At 40.2% G+C, this 27,293-nt stretch overlaps 1 protein-coding gene across 1 annotated transcript in view; it reads left to right on the top strand.

The window, feature by feature from the left end:
• The first annotated feature begins 404 nt into the window (after window positions 1–404).
• Window positions 405–27,293, top strand: part of klhdc8b (kelch domain containing 8B) — a 55,688-nt gene continuing 28,799 nt past the window's right edge. The window contains exon 1 of the mRNA XM_061258030.1: window positions 405–1,205. Coding sequence (XP_061114014.1) covers window positions 815–1,205 — 391 coding nt within the window. The 5' untranslated portion in view covers window positions 405–814. The remainder of the gene's footprint in view (window positions 1,206–27,293) is intronic.

The following is a 27,293-nucleotide window of genomic DNA, read 5'->3' on the forward strand; positions in this document are numbered from 1 at the left end:
CTTCGCTGTGTGGTGACCTTTCCATATCCCCCCTCTCGCCGCTGCCGTGCTGTGTATCGCCTCCTGAGGGGATCACTGGCCTCTCAGCTGGGACCCTGGGAACATTGCAATAAATGTCATTGCTCCTGCCACTGAATCGTATGGATCAACATTGGGATGTTCCTGACTTAGTGGAGGATGTGCTCTAGATGCTGTTTTTATTTTTGTATTTTTGGAACTGTGTTTCCTTTAAATAGGGTGGCTTTGGATATTGCGGTGGACTCTTGATCTGTTTTTTTTTGTGTGTGTGTTAACATTCCTTAAAGGATTTAGAACTGAGATAAGTGGGTGACTGCTGCTGAATCTAAGTGCAGATAAACCAGTTACTGCCCTCTATTTTTGTATGCACCAGAAGAGGTGATTTTCCTTTTTTTTCTTAACCATCAACTCCATCTCCTTCTTTGGTATTGTCGAGCTTCTCTGGAGTTATTATATTAATTCTTTCTCAAGGCGGTATTAAGATTGGGATCTGCAGGAAGTTATTTTGACCTCCTTTAATTTTGTGTTTTCTTCCCATGTTTAAACAACAGCCTGGGCTGAATGTATGTGCTGCCAAGCTGCTGACAAACGGGCTATAGCTCTCCAACAGGAAGGAGCGGATGAATAAAACATCGTGAGAGAAGCGTAGGATCTGGCAGAGCATCGAGGTGGAATCTCCCCTGCTCTCGCTCTCGTAGTGAGGGAGCAGGAGGAGCCTCAGACGGACGGGAGAGCTGCAGTGTCCTGCAGTTTAGCTCCGGGTTATGATCCCCCTCCGCCTCCGAGCCCAGGAGCCATGCCCGTGCCCGAGATGGCAGTAACCTCGGTCAAGTCCCTGTACTGGGAGGTTTTCCCCCCGATGTCCACGCGGAGGGTGTACTGCACCCCTCTCTTCCAGGAAGGACGGCTGTACGTACTGGGGGGCTGCAGTGAGACAGGCCTGCCGCTGGACACTGCCGAAGCCCTGGATGTGGCGTCTCTGACATGGACCCAGCTGCCCCCGCTGCCCACAGCCCGGGCAGGGGCCACCGCCGTGACGCTGGGCAACCGGCTGCTGGTGATCGGGGGTATGGATGCTCAGCAGAACCCCCTTTCAACCATGGAGATATACAATCCTGATGAGGGCAAGTGGGAGAGGAAGGCCAGTCTGGGGCAGCCTTCAATGGGCATCACGTCTGTGGAGAAAGGTAAGCGACGCATGCTGATTTAACACCCTGAGTCTGGGACACTTATAGTGTCGCAAATGTTATCTCTCACTGGGGACAGTTAAAGAACAAATACTGAAGCCCTGGCATAACACAGTAATCAAATGTACAATCAGACTTACAGAGCCCTTGCTAACAATTAAAACACTGTTAAGAAGCCACATTCCTGCAATTATTCTCCCAGAGATGGTTAAAGGTTTGACTATGTGCTGCGGAATGCCACGACGGGCAGGAAATGCTCTTTTGTTTAGATGGCGCTCCTAGCTACAGTGTAACATCTTGGTCTGCGTTTACATTCTTGGACAGTTTGGCACTGTCACACCATGAGGTATGAGTAATTATGACTGAGCTGAGTCAACATTACCTTCAATGGTCAGATACAGAATTTTAGAAGTAAATGTTATAAACACGGAAAGGAAAAGGATTTTTTTTTTTTTTTTTTTTCTTCAAAATAAATAAATGCAGTAGTCTGCCAGGGGCAAGTTTTGATTGCTGTAAAGCTTAATTTGCTTTTGTAATTTATCCTCATCTAGTGGTTGTTGGAGCAGTGATATCAGTTAAATCGCTGCGACAATTACAGAAAGCCCTTTAGTTATGGAGAAGTCAGATAGAATCATACACAGGAGGGAAGAGGGTGTGAGTGCCTTTGATGGTGGATTTGTGCTTCTCTGACTGGTTAATTCAAAAAATACCCCAAGCAAATCCTCGCCTGACCTATTCCAGATTTATGAGACATTTCTACAACTGTGAGAAATAGCTGCGGAAATAAATTTTTCCCATAATGACAACACATTTTATAGATTTTTACACTGCTAATGTGTTATATTGGTACTGATTAAAATGGCCTGTGTTTTGGTAATATGTCTTGTTACTTTTAATTTACGAACTGCAGTTTTTTGAATATGAATTATGATTGCATTCACTTCTTAACAACATTCATTGTTCACTTTTAAATGTTTGGAGCATTTTCTCATGCCACACCTGTCCATTTGTTTAATGCCTTAAATCACCCTTAAACACTTAAAAGTATGTGCTGTAATGTGTATAGTTAAAAATGAGCAAATGTGAACTGAATATTTCACCTGTTATTATTATATGTAGTTTCAGCAAACATCTCCAAGTGGGAGCTAATTAATTTGTCATAATTATTTTTAATGAGATACTAAAGCATACCCCTTGTGCATTCGCTTTAAATTATTTTAATTATAACACAGTGATCAGATGACATTTTTTAATTATGATCATATTATTTTATATATTAAAATGTTAAACGTAAAATGAAAGGTAAATGAAAAAAATGTTGTTTTTTTTGGAAAAGCTAGGCTGCAGAGAAAATGAAGGAAAAACAAGTCAGATGCTACCACTGTGAATGAACACACTTGTTAATCAAGCAGAACAATAGAAGGCCAGTTCAGGATAATTATCAAAATTATCAAATAACGGTAGGTCCTCTTCACTCTCTGTTTTTAGCTCGCCAGCTGCAACAAATCCATATTCATGTCTAAAATTATTCTGAGGTTCACCTACTCATAATATTACCAGCTTGAGAGTGAAAATATTTATTTTATATTTATAAATAGAAATAAGCAAAGATGTTTTGGAAGGAACTTATTATTTTGGCACCATTTAAATAGAATGACTCTTTTCATCATAGTTTAAAGTGGTTTAGTTTAAAAGTGGAACTTTAAATTATTGGAAGGGTCCGATAATATCAGTCGTATTGAACCACTAATAATAATAATGAATAATAATCATTAATAATTAGCCTTCACCTCAGGCAATTTACTACCTCTGCAGCATTGAACCCGTTTAATGGCCAGCCCCTTCACTATCGCTCACATAATAACATAACTACATAAAAGCAAGCAGCGGTTAATATATGTATATTAACATGTTCACTTACAGTGTTTAGATGAGTCCACTATGGCCAGAAAAACTTTCTGTTGAATTAACATTGGACATTGTACTGTGTACTGTGCAAAAATAGTGGATGTTTTACATTATTAAGATTTTTGTTTCAATAATAATAATAATAATAATAATAATAATTATTATTATTATTATTATGGTAGCAGTAATAGTGGTTATGATAAATGATGCAGGGAAATGGCTGGTCTGCCAAGGGCATTAGCTAAGCAAGGGGGATTGTAATAGTAATTATAATGTCAATAGAAAAGCTGCTTGATGTCGCAGATCTGTATTCCAGAAGACAGTGTATCTCAAAGCTGACTGACTTGTCAGCATTAAAAACCAGCATTACTGTTGCCTAGCAACAGGTGTGCGTATGTGTCTGCGTGAGTGTGTGTGTGTGTGTGTGTGTGTGTGCGTGCGTGCATGAGACATTTTTAGAACAATAGAGTTGAGGTTGACATGTCTGCTCATCTGTCCTCCACAGAAAAGAAACTGTAGCTTTGGCTCCTGTAGCTGTGCTAGCATTAGGCTAGGATTCCACATGACAGCCGCCTTCTTCCTCCTCAGTTTCTTGTTTTGTAGGAAAGAATGATAAGCTGTACTCTCAGAAAGAAACTACCCTGATTTCCATTTTAAGGCGTACAAGTGTCTCCAGCACAAGAATAATAAACAGAGCATCGCGCTGAAGTTTAAGGTCACAGTACCATGCTGTTGAGACAGTCTGTGCTCTGACCTACAGTAGAGGTTGTGGCTATGGTAGACCCATAAATCATTGCATTTGTTCATATGTTTTATTGGAGTCAACTTACATTTATTGTTTTGTTTTTTATTCACAAATAAATTAGAATATTTCTGTCAGGATTATTATACCTAGTAATAAAGGAAAACTGAAACAAAACCTAGCCATTAAAAATAACATAATATGGGAAGTGTTGCCTGGGTGACAGCAGTCTGGCAGTGTGTGGCATCTCCAACATGTTACATTACATTACATTACATGGCATTTAGCAGACGCTCTTATCCAGAGCGACGTACAATGAAGTGCAAATCAAACACAAGTATGAGTGCTAAGAGGACCTGAGAGGACAGTACAGTTCCGAGTCCTAGTGTAAACACAGATAATCAGAACCCTTTGAAGAGTACAATCAACTTTCAAACTAGCATACCACAGTTGGCAGCTAGAATACCTTGAATACAACAATACAACAGCCAATAAAAAACTACAATATTTATACATAAGTGCCATTACAGTCTAAGGCTAATCATGGTGGTGAGATAGGGAGGGAAAGGTGTAGCCTGAAGAGATGATTCTTCAGTCTGCGCTTGAAGGAGGTCAGAGACTCTGCCGTTCCACCACCCTGGGACCAGGACAGACAGCAGTCGTGAGCGTGAAGTGCAGGTCTGGCGAGGGGGAGGCGCCAGACGGCACAAAGTGGCAGAACGGAGGGGTCTTGTTGGTGTATAGGTTGATAAGGAATTGAATATATACAGGGGCTGATCCCTTAACTGCCTGGTATGCGAGCACCAAAGTTTTAAATTTGATGCAAGCCATAACAGGCAGCCAGTGGAGGTTGCTGAGCAGGGGGGTGACATGTGAATGTCTGGGAACATTGAATACCAGACGGGCTGCAGCATTCTGGATCAGTTGTAGGGGTCTGATGGCAGATGCTGGAAGGCCTGCCAGCAGAGAATTGCAATAGTCCTGGCAGGACAGGACCATTGCTTGCTGTTCTCTGCCTGGCTGTCTCTGCTTGGCTGTCCACTCTTAGACTCAACCTGGTGTGTTTTGAAGTCAGGCTCTTTCACATAAAGGCACGTGCACATGTACTTTCTTGTATGACTTATTTCTTTCTCCAGCCATGTCCCAATCTGTAGCTTCCCTGCTCTGTCACCCAGCTTTCATCCTCCCTTTTTCTCCTTCTCACTCATATACAGTGCATTCACAGTAAAGACATATGGCATGGTATACATAACAGAAAGTAGAATTACAAAATGATTACCAGTGTAATAAAATAGGCCTACTTTGAATGTTAACAAAGAATGTTAACGGCAGTCCGTCAATGAGTGAACGCTGGCGTGATTATCTGCCGCTGCTCTCCGGATATTTCTTTTATTGATAGTTTCTACTGTGCTCTTAAGCTAATGAACAGTAGCAAACAGGTAGAAACCTGTTCTGCCATTTTAAACTTTCATTTCGGTGTCTTTCGGTGTGTAACTCGGTGTGTTTTGGCCATTGGATCCGTCTCCTCCCCTGCTCTGGAGGGTTGGTACAACACCGGGGCAACAATGTGGATCAACAGGCTGCTTGTATGGATTATGTCCGTCTGGATTACTTTATCCTTCATATCACATCCAGTAACACCGGAACTTTTCCAACTGCGATTCCTCCTCTCAGAGCCACCACAGGGGCTGCATCGTCACCTGGATATTGCTCGGCATTTCCGTAGGAAATACATCCACCGAAGTTCCAGACGGAGCTTCTATCATGATGACACAAAACCAATAGGATCCTTCTGGTCTTCCATTCCGCATCCCGCAAGAAAGCCCACCGGCGGACGGAGTAGCGTGCTGGTTAGCCTAGCCAGGTCGGTTAACCCTAGCGTCAAACCCGACAAAAACAACCTCAACTTCGGGTTGTTTAACATCCGCTCGCTAACCAACAAGGGACTTCTACTCCATGACCTACTGAAAGATCGTAAGTTTGATTTCTTGTGTCTAACTGAGACGTGGCAGCAACCCAATGACTTTTCGCAGCTTAATCAAACTATCCCACCTGGGTTTGTTTACATCTGTCAACCCCGCCCCTAGGGGGGGTGGGCTCGCTATACTCTACAATGAGAAGTGGAAAGTCTCTTCTCTAACTGTCCCCGTCCATAGATCATTCAAGTCCGTGGCCCTCCAAATCAATGGGCCAACTCCTACTATACTAGTTACTGTGTATCGACCACCCAAGCCCAGTAGTGAATTCCTAAACGAATTCTCTGCTTTTCTAACCTCCTTATGCTCCCTGTCCCCCAATATAATACTGCTTGGGGATTTTAATATTCACATGGACAATGTCAACAATACTCTTACAAAGGACTTTACATCTTGCTTGGACAGCTCTGGATTACAACAATATATTGATTTCCCTACCCACTCTAAAGGTGATGAACTGGTCTCATTCTACAATGATGAACTCCATAGTCTTCTTAATGCCCATGCTCCGTTAAAAACCCGGTCTGTCTCCTTTACCCATTCTGCACCTTGGTTTACACCTGAGCTACGCCAGTTTAAAACTAAAGGTCGTCGCCTGGAACGCCTTTATGCTAAAACTGGCCCTGTTGTGCACAAAGATATGTATGATAGTCACATACGTAGCTATAAAGATGCTCTGTCCACTGCAAAATGTGCCTACTATGCTAATCTAATTAGGTTGGGTGAAGGGAACACAAGAGCCCTGTTCTCCACGGTTAAGACTATCTTACGGCCTCTAGACACTCTTGCTCCTCATATGTACTCTACTGCTCAGTGTAATACTTTCATGACCTTTTTTGATGCGAAGATTGAAAATATCCACCAGCAAGTGACGTCTTCTATTAACACTACATACAGTTCACTCTATTCCCCTTCTGATGTTTCTGTGCTTTCCTCTCTATCTAGTTTTGAACTTCCAACTGTGGGTGAAATATCTGGTCTCATCCGCAAATCTAAATCATCTACCTGTCAGCTAGACCCCCTCCCTACTCACCTAGTGAAAGCCTGTCTACCTTCTCTGTCCTCTTTAATCACTGCTATCATACATTCCTCCCTTACCTCTGGTCTTGTTCCCTCATCTCTCAAAACAGCTGCAATAACTCCTATACTCAAGAAACCCGGTGCAGACCCTAACAATTTGAGTAATTTTCGCCCCATTTCAAATTTACCATTTCTTACCAAGATACTTGAAAAAATAGTTGCAGCCCAGGTACAAGCCCACATGACCAACAATAATCTGTTTGAGCAATTCCAATCTGGTTTTCGCTCCTTCCACAGTACGGAGACAGCCCTGGTGAAAATCACAAATGATCTATTAATGGCAGCCGATTCTGGGCTCTTAACCATACTAGTCCTTCTCGATCTGTCTGCAGCCTTTGATACCATCTCACATAACATCCTCCTTGAGAGACTAGCATCATTTGGAATCACTGGCACCTCTCTTGTCTGGTTTACATCATACCTCTCTGGCCACACTCAGTTTGTCCAACTCAAAAATCTGAAATCACAGCCCACTCCAGTAACCACCGGTGTTCCCCAGGGTTCTGTTTTGGGCCCCCTCCTATTTATTATTTATCTCCTACCCCTTGGCAATATTTTCAGGAAATATGGGATTCAGTTTCATTCCTACGCGGATGACACCCAGCTCTATCTGTCCACTGAGCCCACCTCTTCCGCCCACTTCCCTCTCCGATTGCTTGCTGGAAATCAAATCCTGGTTCTCAATCAACTTTCTAAAGCTCAACAGTGAAAAAACAGAGGTTCTCCTCCTTGGCACCAAATCCATTTTGGCTAAATCTGACAGTTTCTCCCTCCACAGTCTCCCCTTCCCCTCAGGTTAAGAGTCTGGGTGTCATCCTTGACGGTACATTATCCTTTGAAAAACACATCAATAATGTTACTCGGTCTGCATACTTCCACTTACATAATATTAATCGCCTTCGCCCATCACTTACACCTACCAGCACTGCCATTCTTGTCCACGCCCTGGTTACATCCCGTATTGATTATTGCAACTCCATCCTCTTTGGTCTTTCACGTAAGTGTCTCCATAAAGTTCAACTGGTCCAGAACTCCTTCCATTGATCACATCACTCCAGTTCTCCAGCAACTTCATTGGCTCCCAGTTCAATCCCATATTGATTTTAAGATCTTGCTACTCACATTCAAAGCCCTTCATAACATGGCACCTTCATATCTCTCTGAACTCCTCCATAGCCACATTCCCTCACGTACTCTCAGATCCTCCTCTGCCTCCTTACTTGCCACACCATCTGCCCCCCGCCTGACCACCATGGGATCTAGAGCCTTTAGTCGTTCTGCCCCCCGCCTCTGGAACTCTCCGACACAAGACATTCGCAACATTGACACTCTCCTCACTTTTAAATCTAGACTCAAGACACACCTTTTCACACTGGCATATTAAACCTGACCCTGATTGATGAGTTATATGTTTTATGTTGATAATTTTATATGTCTTGTTGTATATAACATGTTGGTGCTATTGATTTTTATATGAATAGTTTTTATATGATGTTTTTACTGTGTCTTGTAAGGTGTCCTTGAGTGCTCTGAAAGGCACCCACAAATAAAATCTATTATTATTATTATTATTATTATTAATCATAAGGGCAATAGCATTTATAATTTCATGGTTTTTATATATTTTGTACAATGTTATATATTATTACAGGTTAGTGTTTCTGCTACGGTGAACATACATAATAGCAAGGTCTGTGTACTCTGGTGTTTGAAAATGATAAAATCTTTTGAGATAAAAGTATTATTTTTATTTCAAAGAAGAACATGGTGAAATTGTTGGTGTTTATTGAAGCGCTGGAGAAAATGAATGTCACCCTCTCCAGCCTCTTTGTGGTCTCATGACCTATGTTCTTCACTGTCCAGTTCAAGTTCAAATAGTGCTTTTGTTGTACTGTTCCACATTGTGGTTTTGTCTAAGGTTTTAAATGTGAATACACATCATATACGGGTACAATAATAAGGAAGATAAATTACTTTTAAGCATAATTATGAAATGATGACGTGTGTGTTTACAGCTTAATATAATTGATATAATTAAAACTACAAGAGTGTAACTAAAATTGTAATACTTCTAATAATATTAAATAAATAGTATCCTACTGTATACTGTAATATGTGCTAGATATGTCCTTGAGGTTGTGACAGGTATTGTAGATATACACTCAGTGAGAAATTTATTCAGTATATATTAGACTTATTGTTTAGACTTTCTGCTGCTGTAGCCTATCCACTTAGAGGTTTGACGTGATTGTGTCAAAGACACTCTGAGATACTCAAACCACCCTGTCTGTCACGTAGATCACATTTTTTCCTCATTGTGATGTTTGGTCTGAAAAACAGGTCTACCTAACAAAGTGGTCACGGAGTGTATACTCTAACCAGGATGCTATTTTGAAATGTACTGTAGTACAAGGAAGCGGTATAAAAGTAATGCTTTTTGCATCATTGTATACCATTCTTATCTTGTGGTATTAATTCAAGTCTATCCCTCCCTCTTATTGCTGGCAGTGGACTCTTAGTCTGTCTTTTCAGGAAGCCAAGTCTGCTCATGCCTGGAAGCCTTGCTGTCCAGGCTTGTGTTCACAATTGTCAGTCACTGTGCAAACAGTCGGGCATAGTGTACTATATATTTAGTGCCAAGTAACCCTTGAGTTTTATGATTTTGTCTTGCCAACAGGTATCGTAGTTTCCCTTTTGTTGTGGGATCATTTGGTTGATTCTAATTGTTTGTGTTCGTAAACTGGAATCCCGGGGCTGCTATTAGAGCAGTGAACCAGCAGGATGATTTTAGCTTATTTTATGTTCTGCTCCGTCGTTTATGTATCTTGCAAGGACCCCATGCTGTCTCAGCTCACTCTTCTATATACAGTCAGTTTATCCTATCAATAATACAATGCCTGTTTAAAATGCAAACTGGCAAATTGCTGTTTGGCCATGATTTTGCCCTTTTATTTTCCCCTTGGTGACATGTGATGCATTTCTGCTGAAACTGTCTTGGCTTAACTCTTGTTGGTTGGTATGACAGCCAGGCTTCACAAGATGTCTGCTTTGGAGCTGGCTGCAGATATCATGCAGATTCATAATTTTTCCTTGATTCCGATTCAGTGTCAACTTTTAAAAACACTAAGTGGCTATCAACTGCCAGTGAAAAAGGACTCTTTAGTAGAATGTGTCACCCAAAACCACATATATTCTGTGTGCTGTTTGTCTCTCTTAGAAGCACAGTAAAAGCTGAGAGACCTGTAGAATAAGAAACGCACTGCACAATACACAAGATAAAAATGTATGGTGAAAAAGCGAGGATGCTGAATATTTTGAGTTGTGGAAAGAGCATAAGGGTGGATTTAATCTTCACAAACAGCTACCCGCACAAACAATGACAGCACTAGAGGTGAGAATAATAGCTGGGTAGCTTAATAACAGTGTGCCCCTCAGTGTCCTGTAGTTATGGTGCTATATAATCTTCTTGGCCAGTATTAATGTCAGGTGAATGGCACTGTATCGCTCTGTCCTTGAGATAGTGATAGACATGGTTGACTATTTTGAAAATCTATGTGGTATGCTAGCAATGACAATTTGAATGTGCTAATTCTCGGTTTACTCACAGTTCACTCACATTTTTAATAAGCTTAAAATGTGTACTATTCTTTTTCTTAACCATGATGTTCTGGCTTCATAAAATAATGCATCTTGTATGAAAATTCTGACAACAATAATAGGACCAGACCAATCAGTACAGTATCCGGAATGTTGTCGATTCAGTTTTGCTATTCTTAAGGATTTCTTCTTCTGCCTGGACTGGCTCTTACCAGCATATCTACTGTAATAAATACAAATTTCACTCAGACATAAAACTCCCTCTTTATCTAAAATGACTCTAAACTGTTTTGGAATAATGAACTGCGGTTATTCTGAGCATTGGACGTTTTTATTGCTATTTATCTTGCTATGTATTTATTTTCAAGTAGTGCTAAGCCAAATAAAAAGCCAAAAGAGCACAGCTGGAGTGCTGTTGAACAAAGACCAGTACTGAGGGTACAGTGGGTAACCCATGAGCTGCTTGTATCTGGCCTGTACTTGACCCACCTTGAATGTTTGTCTGCTGGTATTGTCTGCAGCGGGAGATGGTTCTTAGTTTTTTTCTTATTAGGGAATAATAACAAGGGAGAGGGCACAAAATGAGCAATGCCTTGAAAGTAGTACTTTGGCTGAAATTTGATGCTGATGTCATGATGAACCGAACTGCTGCTTTGTCTTCCGCTCCTTACTCTTGGTGTGCCTTGAGAAGCATCCAGTGTTTCCCTTTATCATTGTACAAAAAGCTCTCCAGCAGCCACTTCCACAAATCCTGTTGCCTCTCGCCGTGTAGAGAGACAGATCATTGCCCATTGTGTTCCAGAATTTACAGAAGAGTGCACTGGCTGACATACAGCCCATCCAACTGTGCAATATTATAGATGTCTCTTCAGCCACCACCCTCCCAACAAGCATCAGAATAAATGTCAAGCAAAATTTATATAGCAGCATATGCCTTTCTTAACTTTATCTAGTTTTGGGGGAGGGAGAGAATTTAAAATTATAATTACATACACACTTGCAAGCATGCATGCACACAGACATGCACGTACACACACACACACACACCCTCTTGATCTTGGTTTTCAGTACTGCATTGCGCGTCTTCACCGAGGGGAGGGTGGATCAATCATGTGCAATGCAGAATTGATGTTCTGAAGACCTGAAACTGCAGACGTTGTGTTTTGTGGCCCCTCTTGCATTGCTCTTAGCTTGCAGTAGGAGTTGCAGTAGTTTTGGGTTTGCCACAAAGAGCCTGTCTATCTCCTCTCATTACCCGTAATGCTGAGGGCTTCCAGCATGTGGTCCCTGGGCGGGAATAAGGCAGTGAGTGGGGGAAGATGTGGCTGTCTGTCTGCTTTTGTGTTTCTGCTTTCCTTTTCTTATTCTCCTCTCTGCTTCACTTGTTCTGTCCATCACTCTTGTCTGTGTTCTCTGTCTGCACTGTTTTTCTCTCTCTATATGCCAGTTCTCTTACCTATTTGCCTGCACCGGCTTCATCTTTTTGCCTGCTGTTCTGTCTGTCATTCAGGTAGCTTCACCCAGCCTTTGTGTGTGCAGATTGTATGTAGTTGCCTTATTGTTCTTCTGCTACTGTAGCGCATCCACTTCAAGCTTCAATGTGTTGTGTGGTCAGAGATGCTCTTCGGGGTACCATGTGGTTATTTGAGTTATTGTCACCTTTCAGTCAGCTTGAACCAGTCGGGCCATTTTACCCTCACCTCTCTCATCAACAAGGCATATTCGCCCACATTACTACCCCTCACTGGATGTTTTTTTGTTTTTCAATCCATTCTCTGTGAACTAGAAACTGTTATGCATGAAAATCCCAGGAGATCAGCAGCTTCTGTGATATTCAAACCACCCCACCTGGCACCAACATCAAAACTCACAGTCAAAGGCACAAAGATCACATTTCTTCCCTGTTCTGGTGTTAGATCTGAGCAAAAACGTAACCTCTTGACCATGTCTGCATGCTTTTATGCATTTAGTTGCTGGCAGATGATTGGCTGATTTAATATTTGCATTGAGGAGCCTAATAAAGTGGTCAGTGAGTGTACTGTATTTGTGCAGAAGGGTCACTTCAGGCAGCAGGCAGGATCTCTCACCATGATTTCATTGTTAGTGATGGATGTGCTCCTGCAGAGTGGACTGCAGCCAAGGCCACCATAACATCCCACCCTTCATCTGAACATGAAGTTAGGTCTAGTGGAATGACAGCAATAGACAGAAAAGTATGTGTATTTTTATGTTTGATGGGGTCTGTGTGTGTGTGTGGATGTATGCAGTTGAGAGTGTATCTGCACTATTATACGGCAAGGTTATTATCTGTAGTAATAAAGAAAAACTGAAACAAAACCTAGCCATGAAAAAACATATTTGTTAGCTGAAGTAACAGAAATATACCCATCCAAAAAACGGGAAATATCTTTTGCCTATAAAACTTAATAAAATGGAAAGCAACATAATTTACTCATTTGAGGGTTTTTTTTTATAGCAAAGATGATAAAATGTGAATGCCCTGCCTTTTGAGCTACTACGCTGCTGGATAGCAATTATCCTCACTTTACAGTGTAGTGGAGTTTACACTGAAGAGCGATGAAACCTTGCTACTACAGCTATCAGAACAGAGGCCCGTGCACTGAAGCCCTGAGACGCTGAAAGAGGCAGAGCTCAGCCTGGAATTACACTCAATATATTGTCCACAGTTTACTGTACTTTTAAGTCACCAAAACATTTCTGAAAGGTACATGGTGGCATTACTTGATTGTTAGAGCCTTTTGTCCTTGCCTTTTGGGGCTGAGAAGATCTGTCTTAGTCATACATCGGTCAATTATTTTATTAAATCATCTAATTAAATATCAGTGTCTAATCAGTCCATTTGCTATTTATGTTTCCACATTTGGATAAGGCAAATGTTTTCAATGAAATCACAGTGATTTACAGTCTAGGACATCATAACTGTTGTTGCACTGTATTCTGGAATTTCGCAGAGCAGGCAGATTCTATATATCGTGACACAAGAATCTTATACAGCAGCTGTGCCGGAAAACTGCAGGATGAAGAAACAAGATCACATTCCCAATGAGGGCAATGCAGATGCATTCTGACCTTGGGGCCAGTTTCTGATTTCTCACTATGGTTTGTACTAGAATGAAGTGGGGCTAACTGATCCCGGATCCGTTCCTTAGGGTGAAAAATACCTGGAACCAGTTTACAATAAACTACAAGATATTTTCACAGCAGGATAATATGCTGTAAGTGCAATAGCTTTGCATATACATGTTAATTACACTGCTATGAAATCTTTAGGATCATGGCCGTTTGCCGCAATATTCAGTAATGTTTCGTTGTTTTTAGCAGTTTGGTCCTGGCCCCATGTGTATGTCATGCGGAACTATGAATTATCCTTAGCCTTGTTTGTAAGTTTGTTTGTTTTTAAACGTCAGTCTGCAGTTCCCATGGCATGATTTTCCTTCCTATCTGTTTGCTTGTGTGTACTTTTCTTTTACATTACATTACATTACATTATTGGCATTTGGCAGACGCATACAGTTGATTAGACTAAGCAGGAGACAATCCTCCCCTGGAGCAATGCAGGGTTAAGGGCCTTGCTCAAGGGCCCAACGGCTGTGCGGATCTTATAGTGGCTACCCCAGGATTAGAACCACCAACCTCGTGTGTCCCAGTCATTTACCTTAACCACTACGCTACAGGCCGCCCCCTTTTCTTGGTGTTCAATCTATTCAATCTGTTTCTTCCAAATTCTGACATTTGATGAAAAACAGCTCAGCCTCTTGACCATGTCTGCATGCTTTTATGCATTTAATTGCTGCCATGTGATTTGCTGATTAAATATTTGCAAGCTGGTATACAGGTCTACCTGATAAAATGATCACTGAGTATAAATAGCTTGTAGCCTTTAAGCGATGAATTGTAGAGTACTTGTCTTTCTTCGGTGATGCTATTGGAAATTATCTCAGGTGACTCCCAGCTACATTAGCACTGGCTTAATGATTCAATCCAGTCCATAAATTGTGCAAAATAAGAGTTCCTTAACTATGTGACTATACAGTGCAGTCCGTACGCATTTGGACAGTGGTACAATTTCAGTTACTTTGGCTGTGTATTACAGCAGATTGGATTTAAAATGAAACAATTAATATTTTGCTGAGACAGTTTATTTAGGTCAGCCAATATCTATAACGGTTTTTTATTGTCTTATCTCTCAACCTCATAATCGTTTCTTTGACGGTCATTGGCGAAGTATAGTCCCTATGTTGATAAATGCCAACAACTCCAAAGGCAATCAAAAGCCTAGAATCAAGACTAGACACTGAAAGCATTCTTATACCTGCAATGAGGAAGTGATTGAATACACCTGACTAATCAGAAACAGCTGTCCAATTACATTTGGTCCCCTAAAATGGAGGGACTATGTATAAAAAAGGATGTAATTCCTACACCGATCATATGTTATGGATGTAAATACAATCAAATTAAAGGGTTTCCATTCCTTTTCTTTCAAATCCAGGGTTTTGGAATAAAGATCCAAAAGAACATAAATTGTGGCACTGTCCAAATACTTACAGACTGTATGCACTTGGGAACCCTTCATTAGTCATTTTATATTTTGCTTTAAATATTCAGACTACAGAATATCCAAGGTCGTTGAAAAATATATCAGGGTCATTGGGCACCAAATTATGTAAAAAATGTACATTTATGTCATTTTATTTTTAAGTGTTTAAATTCTGTGCAGGCTATTGGTATTCATATTTGATGGATGTGTATATTGGAATACAATATAACATTTTCATGGCTGTTATATGGCTGTTGTATATTCTGGAACAGAGAGGGGTTACTGAGCTCCTTTAACCAAAGGGAGATTATCACCTTCAAAGAGGTTCTATTAGTAATTCACATAATGTGTTCACTGCCAAATTACTTGCACTGATGATGGTTATACTATTAAAAGGGGAAGAGATGGTGGATTCTTTCTGCAAGCACCATGGAGGGTAGGCATTTCTAATCTTGATTAATTCAGCCATTTACCCTGAAGCTGTAAAATGAGCACATTTCCTGTCTGACTGTAAATCAGCTGCCATAGTGGCCATATACTCATTTACTCACCGTTACACAGAAGACCGCCATCAAATGTTTTTTTTTTTTTTCATTTGTTACTATGGCAATGTCTGTTTCTATGGGAAATTGTTGCTATGGGCAGTTAATTAACCCCTTCAAAATCTTCCTTTACCCAAGGTGGAGTCATGGAAGCCAGTGTCAGATAACCACCTTAAATTATGACTGAGCAGACACAGGAAACATAGAGTAGGGTCAAATTGCACTGTCTGCCAAGAGCACAACAGAGACCTCCATACACGTCCATAAGAGCGGTTATTTTGCCCCTTTTCATCAAGAGCACTGCGTGAAGGGGCGGTGGTGTGTGGAGGGAGGCATCAGTGTGTAACTGCAATAATTTTTACAGTAACGGAAATAGTAATATAAAATTCAGACCAGTGTTACCATATTTTCTGCTTGGAAGCATGTTCTAGCATGCCTCATTTAATCTCTATCTCCTCTCCTGCCTCCACTTTCATATGACAGTGGTGATTCTTTCAGGCTTGCTGCCATGGTGAAAATCAGAGCAGTGTACGTGAGTGTAACAGAAGCAAGCGCACATCCAATGTATTTAGCGCAGGTGCTAGGTAAAAAAGAGGAACGCAAAGAAAGGAAAATATTCCCCCACTCTGCTGTAAATGCTCCCCGGTGATATTTATTAGAGTCAGCTAGACAGACAGCGTTTCAACCTGTTTTGTCTTCTTGAGTGTTAATAGCAGTGTGCAGGCATAATTTCCTTTTTAATCAGAGCTGTGTAACTCTTAGAATTTGCAATATTATATAACTCCCTGGACAAATGCATATTGTAATTAATTGTATATGTTTATATTTGCTGCGGTTTTGAGTATGAAATGGCAGTGTGAGTTCCTCTTCTAATGACAGCTCATGCAGGGCTTCCATTATGTGTATGAAGAGTGTGACAGCAGTCCACCAAAACAACAAAGCTTTGGCTACACTGCTTTGATCTCACTGGATTTAAGCCACGTTTTCCCAGAAAAGCCATAATTGCACTGATGTGGGTATTAGCTATTAGAAGGGTGAATTTTCTCAGGCCCACTTTAACTTGAGTCTCAGTTTTCCACGTAGCTGTACTGTAGGTTTTGCAGTACTGTGGTCTGTAGTCCTAATGTGGAGTCGCCTGAAAACAGATTGATCTGTCAGCTATTCTGTGTTATTTTTAGAGCAGCAATTTTTAGACTCTGAAGGTCAACAAACTCACAAATAAAGTTAATTCTGTGAGCTCATGCTGTTCCCCTTCAGAAAGAATCAGAAAGATCTGGCAGGTTGAGTTGTTTCCTGACTGTCAGAAGTTTTAGCCAGAATAGATATTTTAAGAAGCTATAATAATATCACTCTAGATTTAAATGCTTGTATTATGATATGGTAGTCTCATAAATTCTTAAGCTAAGATACTGCAAATCTGACTGAAATAAATTATTATAATAATTTTTAATTCAAGCTGACTGGGTGTTTAAACAGTCTGTTTTTTAAAAGCAAAGGCATAGGCAATCGTTACCAACACCACTGCCAAGATAATTTTATATTTTAATATTGCCTACAAATATTAAAATATTATACTTATTCATACCCCTGAATCAGACAGTCCCCTTATGCCCCGTCTCAGGCAAGCAGAATTGTAAGCTGCTTATTTGAGGCGAGAACATCCTGCTCCTGCGTGTGCATCATTTCTGCTTTCTAAAATGTCTTCCATTTCCCTTCCAGTACTATTTCAGTTGATTTATGTGTTACAGATTTGGAAAGTGTGCATTCACATTACATGTGTATGTTGTATTTGTACTTTGTACGGCAAAGTTAATCTTACATGAATATGAGAGAGATGATAGTATTAGGGATTTTGGAGATGAGGTTGTTTGGGATGGTGAGATGAGTTTCATGCTGGGCAGATGAGTTAATGTGAAAAGACATGCAAAACAGTGTGTTTGGGTTCAGGCAGATTCAGACAAATTGGCTGGTTCTCATCCTGGCAGAAGTGCTCTCATTGCATTAGACATTACTGGCCCTGGGTCATCTTCCCAGCCCCTCCAGTCTTCTTCCATGTCCAACCGTGACACACTATTAGTGAGCTGACAGCCGGCACCCCAGCTCTGTCTCACAAGAAGCCAATTTATGCTAGGGCTTGTGTAAGAACCTACACACCATCCTGCCCATGATGTCAACACTCTGGTGTTGAAAGGGAGTTGACAGAATATAACAGGAAACTATATTCCTGCTTGTCTACTTTCTCTTTGACCATTGTTTACAGTTAGGCATTTAGCAGATGTTCTTTTCCAGTGAAGCTTATGAAATAAGTCCCCATTTTGTCATTTACCCCAGCCTTCCCCTTTCATAGACACAGCCTGGTCTGGCCTGGTATTATGCAGAACGAAATCAACTGTAGCAACTGAAAGGTATAATGCAACATTCCATACAAAGCTCTTGTGGCTGACGCAAAATAATGCCGAGATGTCTGTCACCATGGAAGGCATTACGGTGTAAAATACACATGGTAATGCACAGCCGTTGGTAGTAATATTTTCCAGTTAACAGACACTTCTTTCATAAACAGATGATCATTATCTTGTTTGTTAACCGCAGCAAATACTAAACAGCTTGCCTTGAGAATTGATGGTGGAACAGACACAGACACAAACACATAAGTATGAAAGCCTGTGTAATTATTCAAGCTGCCAGCAGCAAATAGCTATCACACAGCTATCACGCCGTCTGTCAATAGAATCTGACACTGTGAATACTCATCTGAGCAATAAGAGGCTGTCAGAAGAATCATATCACGTGATATCACATTTAATTGTGCTATTATGCTATTATGATTTTTTGTAACATATTATTAGGCAAAAAGTGATTACTCATGTTACATTTATGTGCAATGTTTTTTTTAGCTCAGTCCTCATCACCATGAAGGTTGTTTTCATGTCTGACTCATATACCCAGTGCACACCAAATATATGGAAGACCAGTGCTGTTCATTCTCACTTTAAGACATATTGATTTTGCGATTTGTGAAACCGACAAGCAGAAGAAAGGAATATGTGCTTGTTCGAGCCCCAAGGAGAAGAGACTGATTGGCTGTGCTGTCATGCTGTGAAAAGAGAGAAGTAAAGAGACAACTTCAGTATTGCTCTTCAAAAAAATGTCGCCGTCTTCCTGCAGATTATATGTTTTTTAAATGCATCCTCTTTGCTGTTTTGAGAGACAGCAATCTCTGCAGCTGCAGTTGTGATATCTAGGGGTGCTGAAATCCCCAAAGCTTGTGGCAGTTGTCCCTATGCGCATTACTGCTGCCTGGCACCCGACTTTTCCAGGGGAGAGCAGGACAGAACTGGTGGCTTCTTCACCAGCTACTGTATATTATCACACCCACTGAAGCCCTAGCAATGTGTTCTTGATTCCTTCCCATGATCCTTTGCTCCATACATCTTCCACCAGGGAGAAAAGCTTATGTTATGTAATCGGTTACACGTTATATAATTAGTTTTTTTCTTGCATACTTGTTGGTGATATTTACCTGTCAATGGAAAGCTTTTGAGTTGAATTGAATAAGAAACCATATCTTCTTTACACAATTGTTTTGAGGATATTTCCAAGGATTTTCCCAGCATGGATTTCAATTCTGGCTCTATGGCAGGACATGTTTTTACACGATACACGTGACTTCCCATGCAGTGCCCGACTTTACATGAAAAATTTATTTTAAAAATCTTAGAGCTGCCAGCATCCGCATGGCTTATTGTAAAATAAGTTTCTATAAATATTCTTGAATTTTTACGTCAGGTATGATGCAAAATGTACAGGGGCGTTATGCAGTGTGTTTCCCCCATATAGGCTACGTCTGGTAGCATTTTAAAACTCCAACTCGGCTGAAGTGTGATCCAGGTTTCTCTGTATGAATCTGTCTCCTGAGTCTGGACACCAACTGTGCCCCCTGGCTCCAGCATACAGCATGGGGCTCCATGGAGCACACAGCAGGATCCATGCATGTACACTCAGTGAGCACTTTATTAGGTAGACCTGTACACCAGCTTGTAAATGCAAATATTTAATCATCATGTGGCGGCAACTAAATGCATAAAAGCACGCCAACATGGTCAAGAGGTTCAGCTGTTTTTCAGACCCATGTTAGAATGAGGAAGAAATTAGATTTTGGTGCCAGACAGGGTGGTTTGAGTATCTCAGAAACTGCTGATCGCCTGGCACAACAGTCTCTAGAGTTTGCAGAGAAAAACTAAAAACATCCAGTGGGCAGCAGTCTCATGAGCAGAAATGCATTGTTAGTGAGAGAGGTCAGAGGGGCGACATGGCTCAGGCAGTAAGAGCAGTCGTCTGGCAGTAGGTGGGTTGCCGGTTCGATCCCCCGCCCGGGCTGTGTCGAAGTGTCCCAGAGCAAGACACCTAACCCCCAAATGCTCCTGACAAGCTGGTCGGTGTCTTGCATGGCAGCCAATCGCCGTCGGTGTGTGAGTGTACGTATGAATGGGTGAATGAGAAGCATCAATTGTACAGCGCTTTGGATAAAGGCGCTATATAAATGCCAACCATTTAGAGGAGAAGGGCCAGTCTCGTCGAAGCCAACAGGAAGGTGACAGTAACACAAATAACCACACATTACAACAGTGGTATGCAGAAGAGCATCTCTGAACACACAACACGTCAAACCTCTTAAGTGGATAGGCTACAGCAGCAGAATACTTCATAAATCTAATAAATAAGTCTAATAAAGACTCATAAAGTGAGAATAAAGTGCTCACTGAGTGTATGCACCAAGCTGCTTATTCACTCGGTGGCAAGCAGTAGTGTATGAAGGAGCCCTTCCATTAGTAGCTACAGAGATTACCAACACACAGCTGGAGATCTTTCACATGCCGCTACGCACCCCCTCCCCCACCATTCCTGGGTCTATATATAGTGTGCCTTTAATGGGTGAGCAGAATCCAGTGCACAAACATGGTGTTATTAAGGCCATCACAGGGGGCTGGAAGCCACTGCAGATAATGAATGTGCCTAAACCCTTCACCTCTGCTCTCAGGAGCAGTGTTGTGGTGATAAAAATGGAGTCGATATAGTGATTTAGCTCACATTATTGTGAAAGCATTGCCAGCTGCTTTTGAGTTTTGGAATAATAAATATTTTATTTAAGAATACTGGACTCCCCTTTCCTTACATTTCTGTCTCTGTATCTTTCTAGCCCCAAACAGTTTTGCTAAAGGCAGATGCTCTTAAACACTAATTTGCATTAAAATAAACCTACTATTTTGTTACTGATTAGAATTAATTGACCTATTGTGACTGCCAATCATAATATGCATCAACTTGTGAATATTAACAATAGAGTGGCCATTACTGGAAGCTCTTTGCAGAAAACAGAAGAAAAAAATCTGAAAAAGTCAGACTGTCTGGGAATTAATAATTGTTGCTGTCATTCATTACAGATTAAATACATTAGTCATATTCACAACCAAAATTACATGGGGTGTAATTACTTTGCTTTTATTTCTCCTCTGTTTAACCTGGTGGTTCTATCAAGAGAAAGAAAGTCTTTCTCAAGATATAATTTGATACCTCCGTCCAACCACCAACATAATAAAAAACTCAAAAAGTGATTAAACGATATGAGAGATCATTCTACAACTGCTCTTCAGCCTTTTAGTTGGTGCGTTGGAAAACATTATATTATAGTGATGAACATAAGGTCATGTCACTTCAATATAATACCTTGCAATGTACAATATACAACTTTACTTCCTTGCACTGTATCTAGCAGGGCACAATCTTTTGATGTATTATTTTCTCTCCTATAATTGCAGAGCTATGTACAGGCCCACAGCCATTTTAATGATGTCCCTAAGAAGACAGCTTTGGCAGGTCCTGCCTGAAAGGCCCATTTTCCAAATTTAGACCACTTTTTTCCTCCATAACAAGAGACCTCTGACCACCCGCTGACAACATTATCTGGGCTCTCTGTGACCTCTCCCCCCTCCTGTTGAGTCTTATCGACCGGGCTCTTCAAGCGAGAGAAAAGTCCATGTGAAGGTTCGACAGATTGGAAAATGGGAGAAACAACAGGGCTCAATTTCAGTTATTTTCTTTATGCTGCAGTAGCATAAATAAGGCCACGATCCTCATCCAGACTGCAAATGGTGCGCTTGGAAAATCAACTATTGCGGTTGGTCAGGCAGGGTAGCCTGGGGAATCCACACATCAGTGGGGTATTCAAAGTCTTTCTCTGATCTCTTACCACACATTGAGGCTGCATGGCTAAATATCCAAGCTGTACCAGTTATAAACCAACCAAGTTAAAGGATCTATACTTAATCTTTCACTTTTGGTGGATCTGTGGCCACTGATGGTCACAAAGGTTTGTTTTCACACTGCAAATGCAGTACCACAGTTGTATCAGATACGAAGCTATTAGCTGCTAGGAGCACAGTGCTTATTTTTATTAGAAGATAATTCAGCAGTAGCATATTTTGGAGAAAGAAGTCTGCCCAGAGACAACCAACCTGTCTGAGCTGGTAATATTGTGTAACATATCAAACCTAATTTTAAAGATGCTTTTTGTATTTCGGACGCTTGTTTTTTTTGCATTCGGCATGCAAGTTCCTGTGTATGCATAATCACATATGAATACATGGTGGGAATGTCGGTCCTGCCACCACAAATGGAAAAGAGCATATAAAGGAATAATTTCAGAATGCAAACACATTGAATCGATATTGCCGTTGCGAGAATTTGTGAAATGTGTTCTTTTTTAATATAAGAACATTTTGGATTGACACAGGTTCCCGTTGCTGGATATACACATTGAGGACATAATATAGATATAAATTTGTAAGTGGACCTTCCATGAAAACTGTTAGGTAGACAACTACTTTTGCTAAAAGTATTGTGTCTGGATGTGCAAATCATTATTCGCTTTTGAAGTATATGAAAGATCAAATCTACTGTGTACATCAGTTGATTGTTCTATGACCTTGATATGCACTGTTTTGTATGTTGCTTTGGATAAAAGTCTGTTAAATAAAATGTTATAATAATAATAATAATAATAATAATAATAATAATAATAAATGTGTCCACCTCTCTCTGGTCCCCTCCAAGTTCCTGGTGTCTGTTGTTTCAGTTCCAAAACACTCCAGGATACAAAAGACATTGAATTGGCTGTCAGCTACAAGTCTGGCTAGCACTTCATTCACTTGAAAGCTGTGCTGGTAATGCCCGTGCCATAATGGGGGGCTATGAAAAGCCAAAGAGACAATGGCCATGATTTTGTTTTGCAGTCCAATAAAAGAGAATGCCGACAGCACGTTGAATAGCATAACCTTTTGTTGTATGAATTAATTTCCTGTGCCAAGGGAATCAAAGGGGCCTCTGTAGATGGGACCACTTTTATCACTAAATGCAGATGCTCACCTGTGCGAGGACATCTGTGTCAAAGTGCTAATCACTTGATCAAAAATGACCTTATACAGTCACTTCTCCTCGTCAGACTTGGTTTAGCTAAGGGCATGGGCCCAGATCATATCACAAAAAAAATATTTCTATCATATGCCTCCTTTAAATCACAACAAGTTTGCTTTTTAAAATCTGAAGACGACAGACGGCAGAAGGTCCCCAAAAGGCATATGGTGACAGCCATGACAATACTGGATTCACACTTTATTAGCTTAGCCCTCCCTCTTACCTGCAAAACCTCTCCTCAAATGTGTTGTTTGACAGGGATGTGTAGTGTGGTGGGATCTGCTGCTTATCCACCCAGACAGAGCCCATCTGTATAACCAGGGAGCTGTTGTGTTGAACTGTACAACTGTACAAATGGGATAGCTTCAAGTGACTCAAAATAGTTATTTTTACCACCTTGCATTAAAGATATGAAATGTTATTCACTTTTTGCTAAGATGCTAATGGCAGGTAAATTCCTGTGACCTTCTTGGGGTAAGTTCCTCGTGATTGTAGTGGGGTTAATGTCTTAGCTAGACTACATTTTTGTGAAAAAAAGTTCAATCTGCAGGTTGTCCATAGTGGTAGTGTAGGGTTAAAATATTTCAAAAAAGTATTTGACCCAGGTCTGCTTTGTATTTAGCCTCACACTTCCACCCCCAAAATATTTGTGCTATTTGTATTTCTTTGTCCCAATGTACCTTTTTCCGCACACCTTAATTCAATTCAGTAGATCAATAATAATTCAACAAGCGCACTGGCATGTGGCGAATTTGAGCCATCTGACTCCTTCTGCTTCAGTGGGTCTATGCTTACTCAATGCAAAATACCAATAAGTAAGTTAATAGGCTGCCAATTAGAATGGAATTAAAAATAAACATCCTCCCACATTTGTTTTGTTGGTAATCAGGGCAGTTAATGAATCATAATTCACTGCCCTCGATCTCCTGCCATTACTGCACACAGAACCACAGGCAAGAAATGTCCAGTGTGTTAGCCAGGGGTCATGGGAAGAAATAAAACCTGCATATTATAGGGATGGTTATCGAGGATTAAATAAACACCTATACTGTACACTGATTTATTCATCACCTGGTTAGATGTATACTTTTAGATTTTGTTTATCAACATATTAAGTTTGTACATCCTTCCACAAGACAATAATCAATTAAAATGATTATTCCCATATCTATTTTCAAATAAAGTGCTGTAATGATGACGACTCCTTTAAGACCCTATGGGGAAGATCATCTGGCAGTAATAGGTATATCTTATCTTATATCTTACTCATAGGTAAAATTAAATTAAAATTATCCTCCTTCAATATTATTTTGTCTGAACATTGATAGGGGCATTGGGAGCTTCTGAAACTGCAACAAAGGAACCTGTTTCCACAGTAGTGGGGAAGTCTGTCCAATGAATTCAAATCACAAGAAAGGAGAAGATTAACAATTGTTGGCAAAGGAACCTTTACAGTTTTTTCCCATGTTAGTGTATAACAAGTGTGTGTAACGTTTGACAAAATCTGAATCTACGAGTTTCTATTACAGTTTTTCAAGTATGGCAGTCCATCCTAAAGAATAAACAACATTGGTACAACTGTTTCTTTGCTATGAAGAGGATGTGTTAAATTATTGTGATTCCATACCTGTTGTGAGAAAGCAGAGGGCTAATTGTGTGAGATCTTCTTGGAGGAAAACAATCCTGAAGGAGAAGTGCCAGTGATGTAAACAAAATGTGTGCACCTCATGTGAATATATTTGAACTTTTTTGTATTGTTCATTGATTTGATATCCAAAATAATCACCGCACCTTTTCAAATACAAAGGTCCTCTTGTCCTCCTGCTCATACACCCCAGCCATGAACATCATATCATGAGTAATCAGATATCATAAACGGCAAGCAAGATGTATCATTCGGAAGCTGATTCTAACACAGGTGAGATATGTGTGAGCCTGATGGATAATGTGCCACATAATGTGAGATTGAGTTTGCATTTTGCTGTAGCTGCTCATAGTGTCGACAGTCTGTCACTCCAAGTTTGTGTCTAGGACTGTGTTTGTCAAACAAACCCACGCAGTCTCACTGCCTGTCTGGCTCTTTTCCGCTTTTCCTTTTTAGTTGTTTTTGGTTTTTAGTTGAATTTTTATTTTTATTTTTATTTTCTTTGGTTTTCACTCACAGGAAACTCACGGATTTATAATAATTAAAAAAGAGTGTTCTAATAGTGTGACATAAAGGGGATGAAGAGGGTGACTATCTATGCAGAGATGTTAAACTTCAATTCTCTACAGCTGTTAGATTATAGTATGTTATATTATTGACTTCATATTTATGACTTTCACTGTGACAGTGAAATTCAACCACAGTCAAGCATATACCATTAGTTATTTCAAACAGTTGAGAACTGTTTAAATTAGTTCATTTTAGACTGTGATCAGTTTTTTTCAAGTATGTCTAAATCATCTTGAAGCAGCAGAGTACACTCAAAGCATTCTCATTTTACTTCTGCAACTGAGATATTCAGCAAAGCATAGAAACTGGCATAATAAAATAATGTTAATCACGAAGGGAGGATGTTAACCTGTAATTACTGCACAATCTTACTCAGGTGGCACTATGATAGTATCTGTGTGGTTAGAGCATTACTGCAATGCCTCCTGTTTGGTTTTTACCTCAGGCCCTGACATTGATGTGCTGTGTAAATGCCTCGCCACTAAGATGGCACCTACTGTTTAATTGCAGTGTGTCATCATTAACATGTTTTATTTCGCCTGAAAATGAGAGTGCATTAGACTTGCCCACTAGCATGTTTTTGTTGCAGCTGCTGTGTTTTCCTTAGAGGTCTGTCTGTGTGTAACTGATCTGGCACAAAGTGCCTTCAAGGCGATATCAGTCCTGACTGTGAGCCTCTATTGCAGTTCCCTGACATTTCAGCTGAACAGAAATGTACCTGTGATCTGTGTTTATCTGACAACTAGTGAAGTTGTAGGTTATCTTTACCTGTAGCCAATAATTTCCCCTGTCTCCTTCAGCTCTCTGCCTGTACCTGTGCTTGTGAATTCTCCTGGCTGTTGTTAGAATACAATGCGGTGACATTTACAGTCACCAGCAACAGTGAACTTACTGAAATGGGTGATGCGTTTTAGGCTTTCTTCACATGATTCTATGGTTCCCACATTTTGATGACATGATGCAAATGTCTTCAAGAGTGACAATGCAATTGTTTTTCTGGCGACAAAGTCAACATCAAGGTATTTGCCTCTGATTTAGATAACTAAAATACTGTCCTCATTGTAGCCCAGTATCATATAGAGCCTCATCAGTACCTTTTCTTTTTTTCCTTTTTCCATCCATAAGCCAAATATTGCTTGATATTGAATATACAGTCAGGTAAAACATTGTAATTCACATTGATTCTAGTAATATTCCTGGTCTACAATGTGACTTTATGTTATAATTATAATGAAAAAATCTTTAAATGCACTTTCCTCAACAGTGCCATAAGCACGCAGGATTGCCTCATGCAGCTGGGTATATTTTATCACTCAAATGGAAACAGTGCTCAGTGAACACAGAGTCGATGAATCCCTCAGTGCTTCCCATCTGACCATTTATTGGGATATTTTACAATGCTATTTGAACATGAAGGCTTCCATATTTTTGTTTGCAGCTAGTACACAGTACCTCAGTAATGCTGTATGTTTCCATTGTAGAGAACGTTGATTCTCTCTGTGCCTCATTGCCTTCATACCAGAACAGCTGCACTCTCTGTATGTTCACCTGTAACACTTGAAAATCTGTTGATTTAGCTCTCTCTCTCTCTCTCTCTCTCTCTCTCTCTCTCAATTTCACAATTTTCTGCTGATCCGCTAAAGCTAATTTCTGTTCATAATAAGTGGCATATTTTTTTAAATACTTCAATAATGTATTGTACATTAATGAAATGTAGCATTTTAGACCCATTTATGATGTAACAAAAATTGAATACAGTATATATAATGTTTTCTTCAAATGCAAGTCATTATTCAAAACTCATGTTTTAATAATAGTAATAAATAATAATAAATCTACCTGACCAGATGGTACCCTTGTACAGAGAGGATAACATATGTTAAGATGTTGAATGATGATTACCTGTAGGTCATGGCTCAAAATGTCATATCTCAAAATTCTGAAATTGAAATTTTGAATTTATTTTTTGCTCTGGCAAAAGCTTTTTAAACAAT

This window comes from Conger conger, chromosome 10, assembly GCF_963514075.1.
Source record: "Conger conger chromosome 10, fConCon1.1, whole genome shotgun sequence".
Classification (NCBI taxonomy): Eukaryota; Metazoa; Chordata; class Actinopteri; order Anguilliformes; family Congridae; genus Conger; species Conger conger.